Source organism: Myotis nattereri (assembly GCF_964212035.1).
Source record: "Myotis nattereri genome assembly, chromosome: 3".
NCBI classification, from domain to species: domain Eukaryota; kingdom Metazoa; phylum Chordata; class Mammalia; order Chiroptera; family Vespertilionidae; genus Myotis; species Myotis nattereri.
In genome coordinates, this window is record NC_138077.1 from 43272730 (window position 1) to 43296041 (window position 23312).

The following is a 23312-nucleotide window of genomic DNA, read 5'->3' on the forward strand; positions in this document are numbered from 1 at the left end:
GCACACTGAGGTTGCCTTTTTTGTGTGTTAAGAGTAGTTTTCAAGTTTAATGACTATCACCAGGAGCTTGGTACTTGTTATTAAATAGTCATTTAGAGATTTTAGCAGTGGGAGATTAGATGCATTTTATTACTTCTTTTATGATTCTCTGCCAATAAGAAAATCTCTTTTCAGTCTTTAGAGTTTAGTTATTTTAGTACTTACATAGGTCTAAATTAAAGGGAGTTGTCCTGTCTTTTGAAATTTTGTAGAATGAAGGACAGTCATCAAATTTGAGATGGCTACTATAGTCTCAAATCTTTTTTTAGTTCTAGTTGTGGTTGCTTCTGGAGTAAAAGTAGTGCCTTGTATTGAGAGGAAAACCTCCTCTATCAACTTAGGTCCCATTGGTGGGGGAAAGCTGTGAATTTACTGATAATAGTCAGATTGATAGGAGAAAAGACAAGATTTATTCACTTGTGTACTAGCAGCTTACAGTGATGAGTAATTCACTGAATAGCCAGTAGTAAAAGTTTATATACCAGTTTAACAAAACGTTCTGTGGGGAGAGATTTAGGGCTTTATGGAGAAGTATGGATGGTTTTATTGGGCTTTTTGGTGTTAATATAGAACTGCATTTGCATTTTCCAGTGCTAAGGATCAGTCTTCTCCCAAAGAGAAAACTCTCTTCTGGGAAGGCCAGTTAGTTTTGCCATTAATCTTGTATTTTCAGAGGCTCTGTTTGAATTTAGGTAATGTTTCTGTCTGTGGCTGCTGATCGTTCAGATGATTTCAGTTTAAAGTAATCTTCATTACCATTTTGGTGGGTTATTAATTCCTTCACTTGCTTACTGTTTTTTTAAGAAAGCTAAGGATATCTTATATAAGAAATTATAATCTCAACAAAGACCTTCACCAAACTGATGTTTATTAAATGGTTTCTTTCAGTGAGGAATATGACAATGACTGTTTCCCAGTGATCCTTCTAAAACAGTTCATGTCCACATTAAAAGTTTTTATAGTTAATTTCAATAGTATATGACTGTCTAATTCAGTCAGAGAAAGATGATAAATAGCATAAGATTTGTGATTATCTTTTAAAAAATACTCTTCTTGAAAAATGATGGTGATTGTTTTCCTATTTTCATTTTTATGCAGAAACTTTTCAAAGTCATTGCTCCTTCTCTGAATGCAGGAAAGACACTAACAGGTATTTTCTAAGCCTTCTTTTTTTTTTTTCTCCTTTTCTTGTATTTTAAGATATTATTTAAATATCATAAAATTCACCAATTTTATGTGTACAGCGTAAATTTTGGTAATTGTACATAATCATGTAACTGCCACCATAATGAAATTTGTAGTGAGAACTATATATAGTTTCTTCACACTAAAAAGTTTCCTCCTGCCCTTTTGTGCTCTATCCTTTGCCAGCAGTCCAACCTAGACAATCGCCAATTTACTTTCTGTCACACATTTCATGTAAATAGATCCTACAGTATGTTATTTTTGATGTTGCATTTCTTTCATTTAGCATAATGTTTGGAGATTCACCCATGTTATTGCATGTATGAATATTTCATTCCCTTTTACTGCTGAGTGGTATTTCATGAATTGGATATACCATCATTTGTTTATTCATTTACCAGTTGATGGGCATTTGAGTTGCTTCCAGTTTGGAGCTATTATAAGTAATGCTACAACATTTGTGATGAATTTTGTTTTTTAATTAAACTTTTTATTGTAAGGAAATTAGAGATTCACATGCAGTTGTAAGAAATGAGACAAGAGATCCTGTGTACTCATTACCATTTTCCCAATGATAACATTTTGCAAAACTAAAGCACCGTATCACAACCAGATATTCACATAAAGTCAAGATATAGAACGGTTTCATCACTATGTGGTATCCGGTATGTTGCCTTATCCCCTATCGCTGATCCCTACCTGTAAATAAATTTTTGGGTGGGCATATGTGTTCATTTTCTTGGGCAACTGCAGTTTTGGAATGTTCATTGCTAGTTTATAGAAATGAAATTGATTTTTTGTATATTGATCTTATCTCCTGCATTCTTGCTGAATTCATTTATTCTAATTTTTAATGGAGTTTTTAGAATTTTCTAAATATATAAGATCATGTCAGCTGTAGAGGTAGTTTTACTTCTTCCTTTCTCATATGCACCTCTTTTATTTATTTTTTTCTTCCCTAGTTGGCTTCGCTAGAATTTCCAGTGTAGTGTTTGACAGAAATAGCAAGAATGACTATTCTTATCTTTTTCCTAACCTAAGGGGGAAAGAATTTGGTCTTTCGCCATTAAATGGGATGTTGACTGTGGGTTTTTTGGAGATGGCCTTTTGAGCTTGAGGATGTTTCCTTCTGTTCCTAGTTTGTTGAGTGTCTTTAACATGAAAGAGTTGAATTTGATCAAAGGTTTTTCCCTGCATCTATTAAGGTAATCTTGTGGCTTTTGTCCTTTGTTGATATGGTCTATAAGATTCATTGATTTTTATGTGTTAAACAAGTCTTACATTCTTGGGATAATCCCACTTGGTCATGTTGTATACTTTTTTTTTACACGTTGCTGGATTGCGTTTGCTAGTGTTATCTTTTGAGTATTTTTATGTCTATATTCATAAAGGATATTGTTCTGTAGTTTATTTTCTTCTCATATTTTTTGCTAGTCTTGGTATAAAGTATATTTGATATTTTGTTATACTTGCCTCATAGAATGAATTGGGAAGTGCCCTCCTGTTTTTTGGTGTGTGATTTTAAGAGTTTCTGTAGGATTGGCGCTCTTTCAGTGTTTGATAGAGTTCATTAATAAAGCCATGTGGACCAGGGATATTCTTTTTGGGAAGTATTAAAATTACTAATTTAGTCTCTTCTTGTTAAGTCTATGTAGATTATCTATTGCTTCAGTTTGGAAGTTTGTGTACTTGGAATTTGTTCATATTATATGTGTTATCAAATTTATTGGTGTATATTGTCTAGGGCAGTGGTCGGCAAACTGCGACAAGGCAAACCGCGGCTCGTGAGCCACATGCGGCTCTTTGGCCCCTTGAGCGTGGCTCTTCCACAAAATACCGGCTCTTCCACAAAATACCGACTTCTGCGCATGGGCCACGAAGTTTCAATTGCACTGTACGTGTGCACCCGCATGTGGTATTTTGTGGAAGAGCCACACTCAAGGGGCCAAAGAGCCACATGTGGTTCGCGAGCCGCGGTTTGCCGGCCACGGGTCTAGGGTATTCTCTTGTCATTTATTTCTGAAAGGTCAGCAGGGATATCTCTTATTAATGATTTTTGTAATTTGAGTCTTCTCTCCTTTTCTTGGTCTGTCTAGCTAAAGGTTTGTCAATTTTGTTAGTTTTTTAAAAAACCAATTATGATTTTATTGATGTTCTTTATTTTTCTTTCCTCTCTCATTTATTTCAGTCTTTATTTATTTTGTTTTGGTTTTAATTTGGAAAATGGTACCACTACTGTGGAAAACATTTTGGTGATTTCTTACAAAAGTAAACATATTCTTACCATATGATCTAGCAATTGCTCTCTTTGGTATTTACCCAAAGGAGTAGAAAACTTATGTCTGCACAAAAACTGCATACAGATGTTTATAGCAGCTTTCTTCCTAATTACCAAAATTTGCAAGCAATCAAGATGTTTTTTAGTAGATGAATGGATGAATAAACTGTGGTATATCCAGACAATGGAATATTATTCAGTACTAAAAAGAAATGAGCTATCAAGCCATGAAAAAACATGGAGGAAACATATGCATATTACTCAGTGAAAGAAGCCAATCTGAAAAGGTTACCTACTGTATGATTCCAGTTATGTGACATGTGGAAAGGCAAAATTATGGAGACAGTAAAAGGATGAGTGTTTGCTAGAGGTTAGTGGGGAGGGAGGGAGAGATGAGCAGGTAGACCTTGGGATTTTTAGGGCAGTGAAACTATTCTGTCTGACACTATATTGGTGGATACATGTCATTATATATTTGTCAAAGCCTATAGAATGTGCACCACAAGAGTGAACTTTTCTGTAAAATATGGACTTTAGATGATAATGATGCATTAATGTAGGTTCATTGATTATAAGAAACATAGCACTCTGGTGTGGGATGTTGATAGTGGGGGTGATTGTGTGGTATGGGAATATGGATAGGGGTATATGGGAATCTCTATACCTTCCTCTCAATTTTGCTGTAAACCCAATTAAAACTTCTCTAAAAATAAAGTTTATTAATTTAAGTTAAATTAAATTTGAATTGAAGCAGGATAAAATAATTCATTTAATTTTGAGGAATTCAAGTTTATTTGCACTACTTAACATAGATTTGGAGTATTTATAAAGGATTACTGATTAAATAAGAGATATACACTTGTATTCTGTCTAGTATTCATATATCAAAAATAGAAACTTCAGCTCGTCATTTATTACCAACCACAAATTCCTATAATCTGCACACCACAAGAGTTACTGATCACTTCACTCAGTGTTGGTGCTCCTTACTCTATTCTGTTGCCCATGACTCCTTGCCGTAAAACTTGGTCTAATTATATTTCCAATTTCTTTTGGTATATTACCAGATGACAGACTCTTACACTTTAGACCTAACTTAGAATACAAAGGGTCCTAAAGATCATTTAGTCAGTATCTCAAATATTTGTGAGCTGTGGCCTTCTCAGCCCTAGAGCACCATAGGTGGTAAGAGTCCCATTACAAATGAGAAGATGTTAAGATGCCTTAATATTAATTGGTCATGACCTATAATTCAACTCATTGCCTGCTCTACACCTTCCCCTGGTCCAAAGCTATTGGTAAAGCCAACAATACATAGATCTCTACTCTCAGTCCATTTCTTCTATATGCACCCTTGAATGACTCATTGATTTTGTGTCTGTGAAAAGATTCTAATGGGAATTCTAAAAATAATAAAGTGGTCTTATCTCAGTTTTCTGTTACTTGCGGATATACTCACTTTACCTTAAATGCCAGGTTTTATTTTTTTGTTTCCACATAACGATTATATTGCTGAAAAGGTTTTGAGAGAGAATTGCTGATGATAAATGTTCTATTTTAGATGAACAAGTTGTTATGGGCAACAAGCTTCTTGTATATATTAGGTAAGAGATTTTTAAATTTTTTTATCTATTATGATCCTATAATTTCCCCCTATATTCTTAAAGGTACTGTCATCTCTTATCTATGTAGTGCTTTTGATTTTTCATTGCTCTTTCATGTATAGCACTGCTTCTCAACCATGATTGAGTTTGTCCCCTCATGCACCCTGCCCCCACCGCAAGTCATTTGGCAATGTCTGGAGACATTTTTGTTTGTCACAACTGAGACTGGGGGAGAGATGCTACTGGCATTTAGTGGGTAGAAGCCAGGGAAGCTCCTAAATATTCTACAATGTATAGGGTAGTCCCTACAACAAAAAATTATCTCTCTCAAAATATCAATAGGGTTGAGGTTAAGAAACCATGATGCAGAGTACTTTACTTTTACTACACCTTGCTGGGATATGTATTGTCTATATTATATGTCAGGGCAAGAGATTTAAATCATGAAAAAGTTAGTGACAGAGGTAAAACTGCTGCTGGAACAGAGTTCTTTGCAATAGACTATGTAGGCTCAGAATTGTGTCCTGATGGAATTTTTAGGTGGATAACTTGCTGCCAGGTGGCAGGCAGGCAGGGAGGTGGCAGAACCTGCCAGAGCATCACTGTAGCTCCTATCCAGTGTCAGAGTTAAATATGAAACCTTCTTCATACTTTAAACTTCTTAGAATATGCTGGTATCCAGCTGTCTCTAATCTAACACTCAAAGTTGATGACTAGTTTAAAGAGGTTTAAAATTCACACCCCTCCCTCAAACCTCCACACATACCAAAAAACAATCCAGAAAAAAGTGAGGGCATATTCGAAGACATTTTGTATTTCAGCCTACAAGCCAAGCCATTAGCCATAGGGAAGTCTGATTTGGAGGTTAAACTGTATACTTAATTTCTCATGAGATTCTAACTCTCCCTGAAGGCTTGTCTAATTGTAGACATTTTCCAGACATGTCTTAGCCTAGCTCATTCCCCATCTTTAATCACCATTCTTAGAGCCACTGGTTTAAACGCCTCTGAGAAAGTCAGGTTTCTAACAGGGAAATCGTAGTTTAATGGCACCATTAGGTTTTTTTGTAGATGCTCAGTATGTGACTTTTAGACAGTCTCTTTTCCTTCTCACCTCTTTAGAGAAGCTTGGGTTTTTCTTAGGAAAATAACAAGAAATGTGATTTAGTCGCAGATGTGTTACTTCATCACCATCCCTGTCCCCCACATTTTCTGAACTGGCTACCATCTTGATCTGGGTTTGAACTAGACCTAACTGACAAAAGCTGAGCCTATTTAAAATCAAACTAGTATCTTGGTTTTGAGAAACAATGTTATCTGGAAGTTAGCCCATTACAAGTCACCACATCTGTTCTCATTCTTTTCTTCTAGCTGTTGTCTAGCAGGTCGTGCCTATCCCCTTGGTGACATCCCTGAAGATCTTGTTCCTTTGGTTAAAAACCAGGTTGGTGCTATTTTCACAGCATTTTTACCACCTACACCTCTTGTTAAGGTGCGCTAAAGACAATTGTATTGAGTGTTACACCTGGGGCAGGAGCAATCTATTAGCTGTAATAGGAGAGCCTACTCACTATTACTGAAACCAATAATTATAGCTATAGAAGTTATAACATAGTGGCACTTTAGAGTAAATTCAACCTGCCTTCAGTTTATCCAAATGGGAATCAATGCTTCAGCAAGATACTTTGCAAGGTGAGAAAATAATCAACTTTTTCCCCTCCGACTTGGCAGGTTTTTGAATTTCTAATTCGCCTGCATTCAGCAGAAGCTTCCCCTGAGGAAGAAATCTATCCCTATGTTCGGACTTTGCTTCATTTTGACACAAGAGAATTTCTAAACGTATTGGCACTGGTAAGATAATATGATTTTAAGGTGTTTTAAAAGCCAGGTGTTAACATTTTTAAAATAGAAAGAAAGACAGATAATGATCCTTATGCAGGTACTATTTTTATACCCTGGCAGTAAGTCAAGGTTTCAGGTGTTAAATTTTGTTATGTCATCCAATATTTCTAATTCTTTATCTCCCTTCCTTTCTTCTCCCTCTTCTTTCCTTCCTTTCCTCTTCCGCCTTCTCTCTCTCCTATTTTTAACATATTCTTATCAAAAGTTTTAAAAAAGCAGGGTTAAATGTGGTACATTTTTTATTTCATAAGTTATATTAGTTGCATACTAAACATGGAAGAAGGATCTAAAGGACATGTGGTGGTGATGATAGTTGAAATAGAACACGGAGCCCTAACCAGTTTGGCTCAGTGGAGGGAGCGTTAGCCTGCGGACTGAAAGGTCACAGGTTTGATTCCGGTCAAGGGCATGTACCTAGGTTGCGGGCACATCCCCAGTAGGAGGTGTGCAGGAGGCAGCTGATCGATGTTTTTCTCTCATTGATGTTTCTGACTCTCTATCCCTCTCCCTTCCTCTCTGTAAAAAAATCAATAAAATATATTTAAAAAAAAGAAAAGAAAGAAATAGAACACAGATATTTCCTGCTGAAAAAAAAAAATCCTTATAAATGTTTAATTAAACATGGATTTGGGTGAACCAGGTTTCTGTGAAAATGCCCCGAGCAGAATCTATATATATGAAAGCCTAAGCAACCAGCCAATTGGCCAACATGCTAGCAGCCAGCTATGATGGGCAATGACCACCAAGGGGGCAGAGACTCCTATGACGTGCACTGACCACCAGGGAGCAGACGCTCAGTGCAGGAACTGCTGAGCTGTGGTGACGCACCCGGAACCAGAGAGGAGGGAGCCCAATTCTGGGGTGCGTCACCCGAGAACCGCCCTCTCGCAATCGGGGACCCCTCAGGGGATGTCAGCCGGTTTCAGCCCGATCCCCGCAGGCCAGGCTGAGGGACCCCAGTAATTATATAAAACATATATCTTCCCCCAAAATAGTATTATAAGTTGTTTTTTAAAAGTCTTTGATAACACAGACAGTGCTTATATTATAATGTTTAATGAAGCATCAGGCTCGCAAATGTATAAAACCTAAATATTGCATGTGCACAATATTTGAAGAAAGATAGGAAGGAAGACAAAAATATTGTGTATGTAATGTACAATATTTGGAAATATAATACATCTAAATCTTTGTTTATAATTTAAATTCTTTATTGATTAAAGTATTACATAAGTCTCCTTTTTCCCCCATTGACCTCTCCCTGGCTGCCCCCACCCCCCAGCATGTGCCCTCACCCCCCCCCCAATCATGTTGTGTCCATTGGTTATGCTTATATGCATGCATACAAGTCCTTTGGTTGATCTCTTACCCCCTTATCCCACGCCTTCCCTCATAGGTTGGACAGTCTGCTTGATGCTTCTATGTCTCTGGTTCTATTTTTGTTCATCAGTTTATGTTGTTCATTATATTCCACAAATGAGTGAGATCATGTGATATTTATCTTTCTCTGACTGGCTTATTTAGCTTAGCATAATGCTCTCCAGTTCCATCCATGCTGTTGCAAATGGAAAGAATTCCATCTTTTTTACAGCAGTGTAGTATTCCATTGTAATACATCTAAATCTTAATAGTAATTACCTCTGTGAGATGGGGAAAATTTCTCTAATGAATATAAAGTATTTTTATAAGTTGAATAATATAATAAACTTAAATACAAAAAATAAGTGCCCGTGAGAAGATCTACATTCCAATTATACTTACTTTGAATTCGTTTAATTTGAAAAATCTGTGTTCAGAAGTAGTAATTTTAACTGCACAGAAAGAAGGGAAAAGAAACTTAGAACTGGAAGGCAGACCTAGCTGGTTTAGGAGAACTTAGACATCCAGAAACATAGGGGAACTTGGTGTTTGGCATGTAGGAAAAACGAACAGAAGGGTGGGGTAGGGGCTTCAGAAAGAGCGGTAGAGAACAGCAATTTTTATTTTTTAGGGATTGTGGTAGCACTGAAGGTCATTTGGAATTATGCTGATGTCTGAATTACGATATTAGGACTGATAGTAAGGCTGTAATACAATCCCACTTGCTTGACAAATATTTGATTGCCTAGTGTATCACGTATACGATACTATCTAGGGGTACACCCTTGACTGACAGGATATAAACCATGCCCTGTGGAGGAAGGGGATCCAGACTTGTATATAAGTAATTATAGCACAGTGTAATACATGCCACTGGAGAAGATGCTGTGGAAACACTTAGGAGGGAAATCTAATGGAGGTTTAGGGAGTTTCTTGGGTAAAATAATGTCCATGTTGAGTCTCAAAGGATGAAGCTAGTCCGATTAAGGTTAGGGGAAATATTGTTGGCAGAAGGATAGAATATATGAAAAGGCCTGGAAACAAGAGAGAACAGTATGTTTCAAAGAAGTGGGGAAAAAAATGAATATGGCTGCATCTTTGAGGGTAAGGAAGTCTTCAGAGAGAGACCAATCCAGAGAGGTGGATAGAGACAGTATTGTAATCCATGGTAAGAAGTTTGGATTTCGTACAGAGCAGTTGATAGAGCCACTGAAGCCTTTTAGGTAGAGGAATGTCATGATTTGTAGTTTAGAGAAATTCCCTTTGTCCATTGTATGAAAAATGGGCTGAAATAAGATAAGATTGGAGGCAAGAAGATCGGTTAGAAAATTTTTATAGTAATAAAGAAAGAAGATAATGGTGGCTTGAATTCAGGCAGTGACAGTGAGGACACTAAGACATGAAAGGATTTGGAAGATATTTTAGAAGGCAAATTGACCTAAAATTTAGGGCTTATATACTCTTGGATGTGAAAGGTAAGACAAATGGGGAATCATCAAAGATTCCAAGGTTTCTGACTGGGTGAAGTGAATGTGTAGTGGTTTATTTGTTGATTCAATAGGGAATCAGAGGGGAAACAGGATTCTCAGGAGATGGGGTGGGAGGAAATTTAGATAATTAGTTCTCTTTTGAACATAATGAATGTGAAGTGCCTAAAAGACAAGTGGAGGTTTCCTTCCATGTATACATCCAGTGTTGGCTGCATCCCCAGGCACTAAAGCTGGAGAAATCGATAAGGCTTAGGGTACAAAGTCCTGTTATGTCTACCATAATTGATTAATCATATGACCTTTCTAATTCAGTAAATATAACTTAATACAAAGAACATTTTCAGAAAGACACAAAAGAATTTAGGTGACAGATTTTTAAACCACATTTTCCCAGTTTGTTTTTTTTTTATTTAGGAATATTTTTTTCAAGTAAAGTTTTTAAATTTAGCTTTCTTGAGGTATAATTTATATAAATTATAATTCACCCATTTACTAAGAGAAGAGCTTGACAAAGGTATGCAGTCTTGTAACCACTACTATTAATCTAGATATAGAACATTTTCATCACCCCCTTGGGCAGTTTTATAGTCATTCCCAGACTAAGACTCAGTCCCTGGCAACAACTAATCTGCTTTTTGACACTGTAGTTTTGCCTTTTCTAGAATGCTATTTAAATGGGATCATACATTGTGTAGTTTTTTTATCTGGCTTCCTTCACTTAAAATAATGCTTTTGAGATTTATTCATGCTGTTGCTTATATTAATAAGTTTTTCCTTTTTTGTGGCTGTGTAATTTTCTATATGGATATATAGTTTGTTGATCCTTCACCAGTAGATGGTCCTTGGGTTTGTTTTCAGGCTAATATGAATAAAACTATTATGAACCTTTACATATAGGCCTTTGTGTGGACATATCTTCTTATTTCTTGTAAGTAAATATCAAAGAATGGCCCTGACCAGTTTGGCTCAGTGGATAGAGCGTTGGCCTGTGGACTGAAGGGTCCCAGGTTCGATTCCGGTCAAGGGCATGTACCTTGGTTGTGGGCACATCCCCACTAGGAGGTGTGCAGGAGGCAGCTGATCGATGTTTCTCTCTCGTCGATGTTTCTAACTCTCTATCCCTCTCTCTTCCTCTCTGTAAGAAATCAATAAAAATATATTTAAAAAAATATATCCAAGAATGGAATTGCTGGGTCATTTGTTAAGTGTATTATTTTACTTCATAAGAAACTGACCGTTTCTTGAATCAGTTGTACCATTTTACATTCCTACCAGTAGTATATGAGAGTATCAGTACTCTCACTGTCTCACCAACACTTGGTATGACCCATCTTCAATGTCTTTTGAATAGATGAAGTTTTACATTTTTATCAAGTCTAATATATCACTTTTGTTTTATAATCATGCTTTTGGAGTCATGTCAAAGAAATATTTGCCTAACTCAAGGTTGCAAAGATTTCTCTTATGTTTTCTTCTAGAATTGTTATGATTTTAGGTTTTACATTTAGATCTGTGATCCATTTTGAAGAAATTTTTGCATGTGGTGCAAAGTTTAGATGCAAGTTTTGGGTGTTGTGTTTTTTTTTAGCATATGCATATAGAACTCTTAGGGCACTATTTGATGAAAAGACTATTCTTTCTCTACTGAATTGTCTTTGTACTTTATCAAATATTTGTCATGTGTATATATGGGGTCTACTTCTGAACTCTACTCTATGCCATTGGTCTGTTTGTCTCTCTTTATTCCAATACCACACTGTCTTCATTACTGTAGCTTTATAGTAAGTATGGAAATCACATTGTGTTAGAGCTCCAATGTTTTTGTTCTTTTTCAAAATTGCTCTGTCTTTTGCTTTTCAATATGAATTTTTAGAATTATCTTGTTAATTTCTTTCAAAAGCCTGCTGGGATTTTGATTAGAATTCTGTTCAATGTTTAGTCAATTTGAGGAGAATTGACATCGTAGCAATATTGAATTTCCTGACCCATGAAAAGATTTATTGTTCCATTTATTTAGGTTTTTAATTTTTGTCAGCAATATTTTGTAGTTTTCAGAGCGACGAGGACTTAATGTAATGATTTCTCTATTATTGTATAATTTAAAAATTTTGATAAGTTAAAAATTGCCTTCCTCTGATCTTTGTACAGTGCTGTCAAGATAACTGATGTCAACCTGATTTTTCTTAACTTTCCCAGGGGCTTAAGTCTTTTTTTTAGAGAACCAGAATACTTTTTTTCATATATTTAAAAATTAATAGTTTTACTCTAAGATACCACTTAGAATTGACTGTTCTGGTTCAGTTTTATCATACAGGGTTGGGCAAAAATAGGTTTGCAGTTGTGGATATACAAAACAGTTTATCCTATATCATTTATTAATTATTATATTATTTATTATTATTATTAACTTACTTTTGCACACTCCTATTTATATATTGTGGGCCCTTTTAATATGTGAATTTGAGTCTTATTTCATGAATGTTTTTCTTGAATTATAGATTAAATACTTTTTCTGCTTGATTGTTTTTTATTTTATCTTCAGAAACTCTAATTATTTGTATACTAGAGGCCCGGTGCACAAAATGTGTGCACTGGGGAGGGGTTCCTCAGCCCGGCCTGTGCCCTCTCACAGTCCAGGAGCCCTTGGGGGATGTCCAGCTGCTGGCTTAGGCCTGCTCCCCATGGGGATCAGGCTTAAGCCAGCAGTTGGACATACCTCTTGCCCTCTGGGACACCTCGCTCCTTACCGCCTGCCTGCTTGCTGCTCCTTACTGCTTGGCTTGCTGCTCCTTAGTGCTGCCATGGAGGCGGGAGAGGCTCCCACCACCGCTGCTGCACTCACCAGCTGTGAGCCTGGCTTCTGGCTGAGCGGCGCTCCCCCTGTGGGAGCACACTGACCACCAAGGGGCAGCTTCTGCGTTGAGCGTCTGCCTCCTAGAGGTCAGTGCGCATCATAGTGACCAGTCGATCTGGTTGTTCTGCCTTAGCAGTCGCTTAGGCTTTTATTATTTAGATTGTATATTCTTTCTTTTATATTTATCAGCTTTTCTCTGATTTCTTTTATTTCCTTCTTTGTTTACATTTTATTTTTTTGTTTCTTTTCATTTATCTTCTCTCCTCTTACTGTGCTTTTGGTCATATCTCTTCTCTCTTAGGTGGCTTGTAGTTGTCTTCATTTCTGAGATGAATTTGACATTTATTTCAGTTTTTTCCTGATTTTCATTAGCTTCATTTCATATTTTCCTATTCTTTGTTCATTTCTTTTTTGAATTTTGAAATTTCCAGTTTGTGATGTTCTTTCAGATCCGCAATTGTATGTTTAAACATATGTAATATATGTTGGGATGTTATAGTTTAATTCTATTTTATGGCTACTTCTTATTTTGTTTTATTCTAGAGTGCCTTCAGTTGCTGCTTTTATTCTCATTTTTTGTGTTTGGTTTTTCTGGACTGGCAATAATAGATGACCTTGTTGGAAGGTGGGGGGAAATTACCGGCTGGTTTTCCTAGTTCACGTGCCTTCTTCATTTGTTACAATTTAGTGTAATTTCTTAAATAGTGTCTTTTGAGGGTGGTCTGTCATCTTCTCAATATTAACATTATTTTGTTTTAGTAGGTACTTTATCTTGAGCCACTTCCTTCTTTATCATAAACCTCCAAGGAATATCTCCATCTTTCAAGGTACCTCCCTCTGGCCCAAAAGCATTGTCTTGCTAAGACCTCTGATCCACACTTGCCAGTCCCCTTCCTTTGACCTTCCTATTAGCTGTGGTCTGACCCACAGGTCTCTGAGCTGATGTCAGGATTTCCTCACCCAGGGTGGGTTCTCTTTGCTATTATAGTTGTTCTGCCACCACTGAAATCTTGTCACACTCTCCTTTCTTCTACCCAATTTTATCCTGACTTCTTTTTGGTGTTAGGGCTTTGGAGCCAACTTTACTCATTTGGATGCTTATTTTCCTGAGTTAATTTTATGTAAGTTGAACTTTGTGATATTTGTTGCACTTTTAGTTTTCCCATTTGCCTAAGTTGTTGGTGATTGATTGTTTTGTTTTGTTTTTAATCATCATAGAAGGGATCTTGCTGGAGGGTATCTGAAGATATTAGGACAAGGGTCCACAAACTTCAATATGTAGATCATATTCAGTTTCATTTGGCCTCTGGTCTGTGTGAGCTAAGAATTCTTTACATTTTAAGGGTTATAAAAACAGAAGAAGATCAGATACAATTTTTCTGAGATCTTCAATTTATCTCACTTTAAAAATGACTAAAACATGACTTTCTGGAATTACCTTGGAATAAAAGTTTGTGTATTTAAAAATAAATAAATAAAAACAGAAGAAGAATATGTCACAGAGATTGCATGTAGCCCAAAAAGCCTATAGTATTTTCTTTCTGGCCTTTACAGAGAATGTTTGTTTACCCCTTGGTTAGGATTTAGCCACTTGTTGTTATCTTATAAAAACCCTATAATAATTTTTAAGAAACTACAGAAAGAAGTTTTTATGACCAAATGTACAGATGACTTTGGACTTGAGTTTTAGGTATACCTGTGTGCTTCATAAACTCCACTAGGACATCCTTGCATATTAGTCTTCCAACAAGTATTGTATAGTTAGAAGCATCTTTGTGGAATGATAATGTTTTAACAATGATATGCCATTTTAGTGGCATCTGTTAACTACAATCAAAATATGTCATTATGCCCTGGCCCATGTGGCTCAGGTTGAATGTTGTCCCCTGTACCAAAAGGTCACTGTTTCAATTCATGGTCAGGGCACATGCCCAGGTTGTGGGTTCAGTCCCGGCTGGGGTGCATACATGAGGCAACCGATCGATGTTTCTCTCTCACATCAATGTTTATCTTTCTTTCTCTCCCTTTTTCTCCCTTTCTCCCTCTCCCTTCCTCTCTCAAATTAATAAAAACGTATAATAAAAATTTTTTTAAATGTCATTATGTATATCCACTTAATTATGTTTACAGCAGTAAACTTTCAATATCTGTTTCAAAGCAGTGAATACATCCTGCCAAAAGGAAAATAGATAATGAAATTATTTTTTTACTTGCTTGACTGATTACTTTTATAATATGTATATTAATTCTCCATGGTTTTGTATTTTAGTTGACTAGTACTTGTATTAGGAGATAATAACTTATGTTTGTACCTGCACTTTGGCAGGCTGTGTGTGTGAGTGTGTGCATGTTTGTTATTCTCACAAACCTGAAGATAGAACTGAGAGACTTTCTAGTCCATCTTTCTCTCTTTAGGTAGGATCATATTTAACCCACTTAAACATCATAATATTTTTGGTTCAATCTTTCCAGAATAAGAGTTTTTACAGTCTCCTTGATAACTTGATAGTTTTAGCATTTCTCAACTAAGTGACAGCAAAGTGGTCTAGCTAAGTTAAAATATTTTCTAAAAAGATTTATTTTTTTGTGTAATTAACTAGACAAATCAGCAGTAATTTGTTTAAAGTGCTTCCTGTGTGGTCAGACAGGAGGGAAGAAGGAAAGGCATGCTAATAAGAGACCTGCATGAGCACAGGTGCTTTGGGAAAGTTGGGAAAGTTCAGGGCCCATTTGAAGAACAGCAAGTATGTGATTTGAATGTAACTATGATGTAATCATGAAAGTTCATGGCTGTGAATTTTTTTTAATCTATGGGCACAATATGGAGTCTATTTTCTTATTTCAGGAAAATAAGCAATAAATTTATGCTATGTGATTTTAAACATTTCAAGAGCCAAATGTGCTGAGTGAAAACCATAAGGAAGATCTGCAAGTCTTTCATCATTCTTATTATTCAATAAATAACTTTATTTACCCGTTTTTATATGAATACAATTTCAATTCCTTCATATATGCATCCTCTAGGTATCAGATATTTTCCAGAATTAGGTACTGTCATTTACTTTGATACACGTTCTACTTAAAATACATTTGACTCCACGTGAGCAGGGCCATAAAAAGTGCTATACTTGGCAGTGTTTTGAAAATAAGATACCTATTCCCTGTACATAGGCTTGAGTATTTTAACATTGCATCAGTTTTGCCATGATAATTTTTATAGATATCTATAATTTTTTCTTATTTGTCATGACAGTTATTTTTCTTGGCAATTGATAAACTGTATTTCCAAATAGCATAAGCGGAATGATGACTGAGCATATAACATGTATTTCAGCTTTCTCAAACCCTTGCTCATAAGTCGCCTCTTGCCATTAGTGTTCTTTCTTTTTCATTGCTTTTAAACTTCGCCTTTCTTTCTCAAATCACTTTTTGGTTGTATGATGATCACTATATATTTATATTTTTTTTGTCTATTTTAAAGTCTCAGAATACCATTCTATATTAAATGCTATATCTTTTTATTTAACAAACTAAAAAAACTTTACTATTAAAAGTATATAAGCAAAAAGTTGATGAGGAATGGTTATCTTATTTGAAAATGTTCCTGACTATTAATAATATCCTGTTGCCTTCTAAAATTTGCAAATAATTCTTTTTAAAAATGCCTCCCTTTTAGACTTTTGAAGACTTTAAAAATGACAAGCAAGCTGTAGAATATCAACAGCGTATTGTGGATATATTGTTGAAAGTAAGTATTCAAAGAATGCATGCCTTTGTATTGATGTTTTTATTAAGAAAATTGAATTGTTTTATAGCAAGTTCTAAAATAATCTTGTTTAAGGAAGCAATATGCTGCAATCATTTTTAAATTTTATTATGATCTTCTTGTCTTCAAAATCTGAACAAAATACTAATCATTCAAAATATTTAATGTATATCAACTTTAGTCTGTATACTAGGATAACAGGTACTACTCTAGAAAAATGCATATTGTGATAATTGCTATGTTACTATGATTGTATGCAATACTAGAGACTGACTTCAGAGTACTTTGAAAAAGTAAATAATGTGATGAATCTCCCTTTGTTTCATACCAACATCACTGTGTTGCTAAGATAATGCCATAGTTTTACCATGGTAGTGGGATGATAGGTAACACTTAAGAATGCATTATTTGAGTCACACAGAGATGGTCACCCTGTCTAAATCTAACTAGATTAAGTCCAAAGCCATTTTGAGATCAATGCTGTTGCTAATAAATGAATCTGTGCAGCTTTAACCAAGCCAGTTTCTTTGTGTAGTTGAAAGCCTAGAATTTGTGTCCTGTTCATTTGGCCATGAAATGAAACTTTATTCCTCATAGTGACTTGTAGATTATTTTGCACACGAAAACAATATGGAAATATTCTCTAGTTGTCATAGCATTAATGCATTACATTTGTAATAGTCCTTTATAATTTCCAAAGCACATTTATATATGTTATGTCATTTGAGCTGTTTATTGATCTTGTAAGATAGGCAGTGATGAATATGAAATTAAGATTGCTAAATTCCCAAACTTTGATCCAGGTGACTAATATGGAGAATCCTTACCTGGATTTCCAAAATACTTCCCTAAATGGTCTCTATAACGAGTTTTGTCTTCCTCTGGTTTGTGATCTTGCCTTTCCTCTACCTAATATTCTTCTATGACTCCATTGGATCAGTTGTAATTAAGTTCTGCTATGAGAGAAAATTCAAGTAACAGTTTAATTTTGAAGGGAATTTATTTTTTTATATAAGTCTAGAGGTAGACAACCTGATCTATTAGATTAGCTTTATAGACTTATCAGGGGATGAAGATTGCCTCTTTCTTACTGCTGTTATTTTTAGTATATGGTTTCTAGCTTTTGGTCCAAAATGACTTCTCAAGCTCCAGCCATCACCTCTGCATTCTAGTTAGCCTGAATGCAGAATGGGATGAAGAAGATAGTGTTCCCTCTCTTTAAGAAATTTCTCAGAAGTTGTGTAGTACTACAATTCTGCTTATATCATATTGATCAGAACTTAGATATATGACTCTGTACACTGTATTGTGGGTGACTATGTGTCTAGCTAAAAGTAAGGAGTTCTGTTTCTCAGAAGGAGAGAACAGATGTTGGAGCACAAGTACTAGTTTCTGCCATACCTATCTAAACTGTTTAATATTACATCCACGATCCTTCTTTGTTTTTTGGTCCCTGCCTACTACACTATAACTCTTCCCTCTCCTACTGCCCTCCCCCACTGTATTATGAACTTCTCAACCATATTAAATTATTGGAATTCACTGAATTTTATGTGTCATCTTTATGCCTTATGTTCTTTGCATGAGTTTTCTATTATCCCATCTTGCCTTTTTCTTCCTTTTCTCTCTGCCTGGCAAATTCCTAACAATTTTCCAATGTGTAACTCGTATATCATCCATGAGAAACTCTTAGAATGCTCTCCCACACTTCCAGCTTGATTAGTTGCCCCTTCTCTGTGTTCATAGAACATTTTATGCTGTACTTGGAACACTGTATGGTAATTATTTACATGTATATTTTTCTACCTGGATTTGAGCTTCTTGTAGGTAGACTCTGAGGATTTGTTTTTGTAACTTATTTAATTTAATTATAGTTGACATGCAATGTTGTTTTAGTTGCAGGTGTACAACATAGTGATTCAATATTTTTTACATTACAGAATGATCACCACAATAATCTAGTTACTATCTGTCACAAAATTACAGTATTATTGACTATATTCCCTATGCTGTATATTATATCCTCCTGACTTATTTACTTTATAACTAAAAATGTGTACCTCTTAATCCCCTTTACCTATTTTGCCTGTTCCCTCCATTCCCCAAATCTCTTCTCTTTGGCAACCACCAGTTTGTTCTCTGTATCTATGACTTTGTTTCTGTGTTTTTCATTTGTTTTGTTTAATAGATTCCACAACAAGTGAAATCAGGCACTATTTGTCTTTCTCTGTCTGACCTATTTCACTTGGCATAATATGCTCTGGGTCCATCTGTGTTGTTGCAAATGGTAAGATTTCATTACTTATGGCTGAATAATATTCCATTGTATGTATATACATCACATCTTCTTTATCTGTTTATCTATAGATGGGCACATAGGGTTGCTTCCATATCTTGGCTATAGTAAATTATGCTGCAATGAACATGTGGTGCATATATCTTCAAATTGGTGGTTTTGTTTTCTTCAGATAAATACCCAGAGATTGAATTGCTGGATTATATTGTAGTCTCATTTTTAATTTTTTGAAGACTCTCCATACTGTTTCCCGTAGTGGCTTCCCTCTGGTCACCACATACTGTTGTCTGTGTCTATGAATATTTGTTTGTTTGTTTTTGTTTGTTCATTCTTGCTTTCAGTTTTTTATCCCACATATGAATGAAATATGTTAAGGAGTTTACACTTAATAGAGCAAAAGGAAGGGTTAAAAGCAGAAGAGCGTTAGATGGGTCCTGACAGTTGAATCCTCAGAAAGGATCTGTGCACTGAAGGGGAGTGATGACTGAGCGTTTTAAAGCCCTAGGAAGCTCTTTGAAAGTTTAAATCGGAATTTGGATACATACACAGACTAAAACTTGAAATATACTCTAGGAATGACTAAGTATATACTTGGACAGGCTGTGATTGCTGGACAAAAGCAGGAAGTGTATAAGAAAGAGATATACTGCCAGCAAAGTAAGAAAAGGTAGGCCAAAAGCCAGGCTCCAAGGGAATATTTTCTAATTGGAAAAAACCTTATAGTTTATTTTTGAATGGAGAATGGAAGGAGGGAACTTAGGACTCTTCGACAGATAAGAGAGGGTATTCTTCAATCTGTTATAGAGTTGCCTCCATAAACTCAGCTAGTCCAAAGCAGTGCATGATCTTCTTTCCCAAACTGCTGCATTCTGTCTCTTTGTTAAGAGCTTCATTATCCTACATGCCTGTCAGGCTCAAGATCTCACAGGTTTTTATTTCTCCTTAGCTACACACCTTTCCATGCATATGTGTACTCGACCTGTCTCCTCGCTCTCTGCAGTGTCTTTTGCACTTCTTCCTCCTTTCCTTTTCATTATAACTGCCCTAGTTCAGGACCCCTTTGCTTTCCCCGGGCCCCTGCAATTATGTGCATTTGGTCTACCTTCAATTTATTCCTTTGTTATTTTATCTGATACCCTGCTGATAGGATAATTTTCCTAAGTGCAATACTGATCATGATCAACTCTCCTGGTTGAGCACCTTTTGTAGCTCCCAGTTTTCTATGGAATAAATTCTAGATTTTTTAGAATGACATTTGAGGCCTAATCTTTTCTTTCTATGTAACTTCTCCTTGCTCCTCATGCATGCTGCTGCATTCTAATGAACACAGTTTCTCCAAACAACCTCACATTTTACTGTGTTCCTGCTTTCGCTCACATTGCTCTCTCTGACTGGGTTGCACTCGCTCCTGGCATTTCCCATCACAGGTTCCACATGGGCTTGAAAGCTTAGTTTAAAAGCTACTCTTCTAATTTATTTTCAATTCCCTGTCTAACCACTTGAAATAATTTCCCCCACTGTGCTGCGGGAGTAATTTGTTCCTTTATAATAGTACAGATAGCACTGCGCCTTTTATTTAAAATTTGTTTACCTGTCTCACCTTGCTTTCTCATTTATAATTCCCTTGAAGGCATCTACCATAGCATCTTACACATAGTAGGTAGTCGGGAGGGGGAAGCTCACTTAAAGCAGAGGAATGAGTACGATTTGATAACCGTGTGTGGTTGTAAAAAGCCCATTATGCAAAACTATCTGTTCAAGGAACTGCTTATAGACAAGGAGAATCTATTCACTTCATTAATTCGTGGGCTGGCCGACTTTTTTCTGGGATACCTGCACTCTGAAATTATCTTTTAAGCCCCAAAGCAACTCCTTTCTTCCTGTACTGGTAGGCAGATTTTTGATAGGGTTACTTTAATTTAACTGAAATTAATTTTAGTAGGATTCTCTTTTAAGACTTCAAGAGGGAAATATGATTAATATCTCTCTGCAAGTTACTTAACAATTCACTTCTGATCCAAGCTGTGCCTAGAAATATGCCAAAATCACCAAAATGATCCCCTTTCAGAGTATGCAAGCAGTTGTGCTCCTTCTCTAATTGGTATTAAACTCAATTGTTGCAAAATAATCTTTTCATGAGTCTTCAGTAATGAGACTCCCCCACCCCTTCTCATTGTATATTTTTTTGTGTCAAACCAGATGGTATATTGAATAAATGGCCTCTTTTGTCATCAGGTTATGGTGGAGAACTCAGATTTCACTCCCTCACAAGTCGGGTGTCTCTTTACATTCCTTGCCCGGCAGCTTGCAAAACCTGACAATACCTTGTTTGTAAACAGAACCCTCTTTGATCAGGTGAGTATCTTCAACAATGAGAGCTAGAATTGTTTTTATCCTATTACTGTTCATAGAAAATTTCACTGGATTACATAGTCTCTAAATGTAATAGCCAAGCCTGTTCTGGTTTCAGACTGGATCTAATTTAGCTGTCGTTGGTTTTGTTAAATGATGTGTCTGGGAAGTATGACTGCCTAGTAAGGTGGTATCATGAGGGTATGATTTGTGGAGATTAGTTTATAGAGATTTTGTTCTCTCAATTATTCTATTGCTCCAAATTCCTTTGCTGAAAAATTTTCCAATTTATGAATCACCTATCTCACTGGTAGTAAGACTATTCTGTTGATCATCTGGAGGAGAGATTACTTTTAGAAAATCTGAATGTACTTACAAATGACTTAGATTCTGAAAGGTATTTCCTAGTCTCAATTAAATAGCATCCCCATATCCACACATGACAGCGAAAATACTTGTTTATCTGCAGCTAATAATGACTAGATTTATTGAGTACTTCATAGTGCCAGGCTCTGTTCCAGTTTTATATGTGTTTATTAATTCAGTGCTCCTAATAGTTCTGAATTTGATATAGTTGTTACCCCATTTTGCAGATGAGCAAACTAAAGCCTGGATAGGTTGAGGTACTCATCCAATGTCGTACTTAATAAGTGTTATTATTAACAATAGATGTTCTTATTAAGTGTTGATAAGTTTAGAATTCAAATTTAAGTGGCCTGACTCCAAAGTTCATGCTTTGCTTGGTCCATGGTATCAGGGATCTTAAAGTTAAGGTATATAGATGATGCTGCCTTCTAGTCATGTTTCTAAACAGCATACCTGAAACTCCTGTGCCATGTACTAGGCCAGTCAGTTGGGAAGATACCATATACCTGTGCTATATTTTTTATGGTGAAGTGTGAATGAATTGGTGAGATGTAAAGGGTAGGTGCTGTTTTCATTGATAGTGTGATAGCATGCATGCATTTTCTTTGACCAGGTCCTTGAATTCCTCTGTAGTCCTGATGATGACTCCCGGCACTCTGAAAGACAGCAGGTATGAACTACTAGAACTCTTTTTGCTAAAGAGTAGAAATGATGCTTGGCTGGCTCAGTGGTTGAGCGTTGATCTATGAACCAGGAGGTCACAGTTCCATTCCCTGTCAGGGCACATGCCCGGGGTTGCGGGCTCAATCCCCAGTGTGGGGCATGCATGAGGCAGTCGGTCAATGAATCTCTGTCATCATTGATGTTTCTCTCTCTCTCTCTCTCTCTCTCTCTCTCTCTCTCTCTCTCTCTCCCTCTCCCTCTCTCTCTCTCCCTCTCTCCCTCTCTCCCCCTCTCTTCCTCTTCCTTCATCTCTGAAATCAATAAAAATATATCTAAAAAAAAAAGAGTGGGAAAGGAAACAGAGTAAGCCCAAAGAACCGTTCTGTGCTAGACTTCACCAGGCCTAAGGGGGAAGCGACTTGTGCCGAAACCCAACACCAAGCCAGACAGTGGCAACCAGAAAATAGTGCGGACTGTTGTTAGAAGTGCATGTATATGGAGCTTATATCACACTACGTTTCTAGGCACCGGACCTGTCTTCATTCAACATGACATCAAGGAGAATGCTTCATCCTTCTCCTTGGATCTAATTTAGCTCTTGTTGGTTTTTTGTTTTGTTTTTTAACAGTCTGAAAGGTGACCCTAATCTCAGTTAAATAGCATTCCCATTTAACTATGAAGTGCACAATAAATGCATTGCAGCGACAGTTGGCACCTGTTGTATCCTGCTTTCCGCTAGTGTCATTAATCTGATAACCACTCCTTACTGCCATGGAAAGACTGCAGGTTACTGAGTGTGGGACACTCAGCTTTTGGGAGTGCCCTCTAGCCCCACTGCATTAGGGCTAACCATTCCTGGAGACCTTATCCATCTGTCCCCCTCCCTACTAATTGCTGTGACATGATAACTGTTTGAGCACCACTTCTTTCTACTTATGCCTCCCCCCTTTTTTTTGGTCCCTTCTAAGAATAGGATTCTTTAAAAGTTTACCCATCATAATTGTGAGCACTAAGAGAGTCAGCCTACTTAAAATTGGTTGCCAGACTTTTGTGAGCTAAGCTATAAAAATTAAGAATTTTGATAGCTATGCTGATTTTTTATGATAATAGTGCACAGCTGGGAGGTTGAGACCCAGATAAAGAACATGTGGTAGCAACA

The 23312-nt window shown here is 36.3% G+C and overlaps 1 protein-coding gene across 2 annotated transcripts in view; it reads left to right on the top strand.

Moving 5' to 3' along the window:
- Positions 1-23312, top strand: part of VPS8 (VPS8 subunit of CORVET complex) — a 263787-nt gene that overhangs the window by 121624 nt on the left and 118851 nt on the right. For both annotated transcript variants that reach the window (XM_081086229.1, XM_081086230.1), the window contains 7 exons: positions 1138-1189; positions 5064-5106; positions 6477-6549; positions 6837-6956; positions 16387-16458; positions 21008-21127; positions 22104-22160. In XM_081086229.1, the coding sequence (XP_080942355.1) occupies positions 1138-1189; positions 5064-5106; positions 6477-6549; positions 6837-6956; positions 16387-16458; positions 21008-21127; positions 22104-22160 (537 nt within the window). The remainder of the gene's footprint in view (positions 1-1137; positions 1190-5063; positions 5107-6476; positions 6550-6836; positions 6957-16386; positions 16459-21007; positions 21128-22103; positions 22161-23312) is intronic.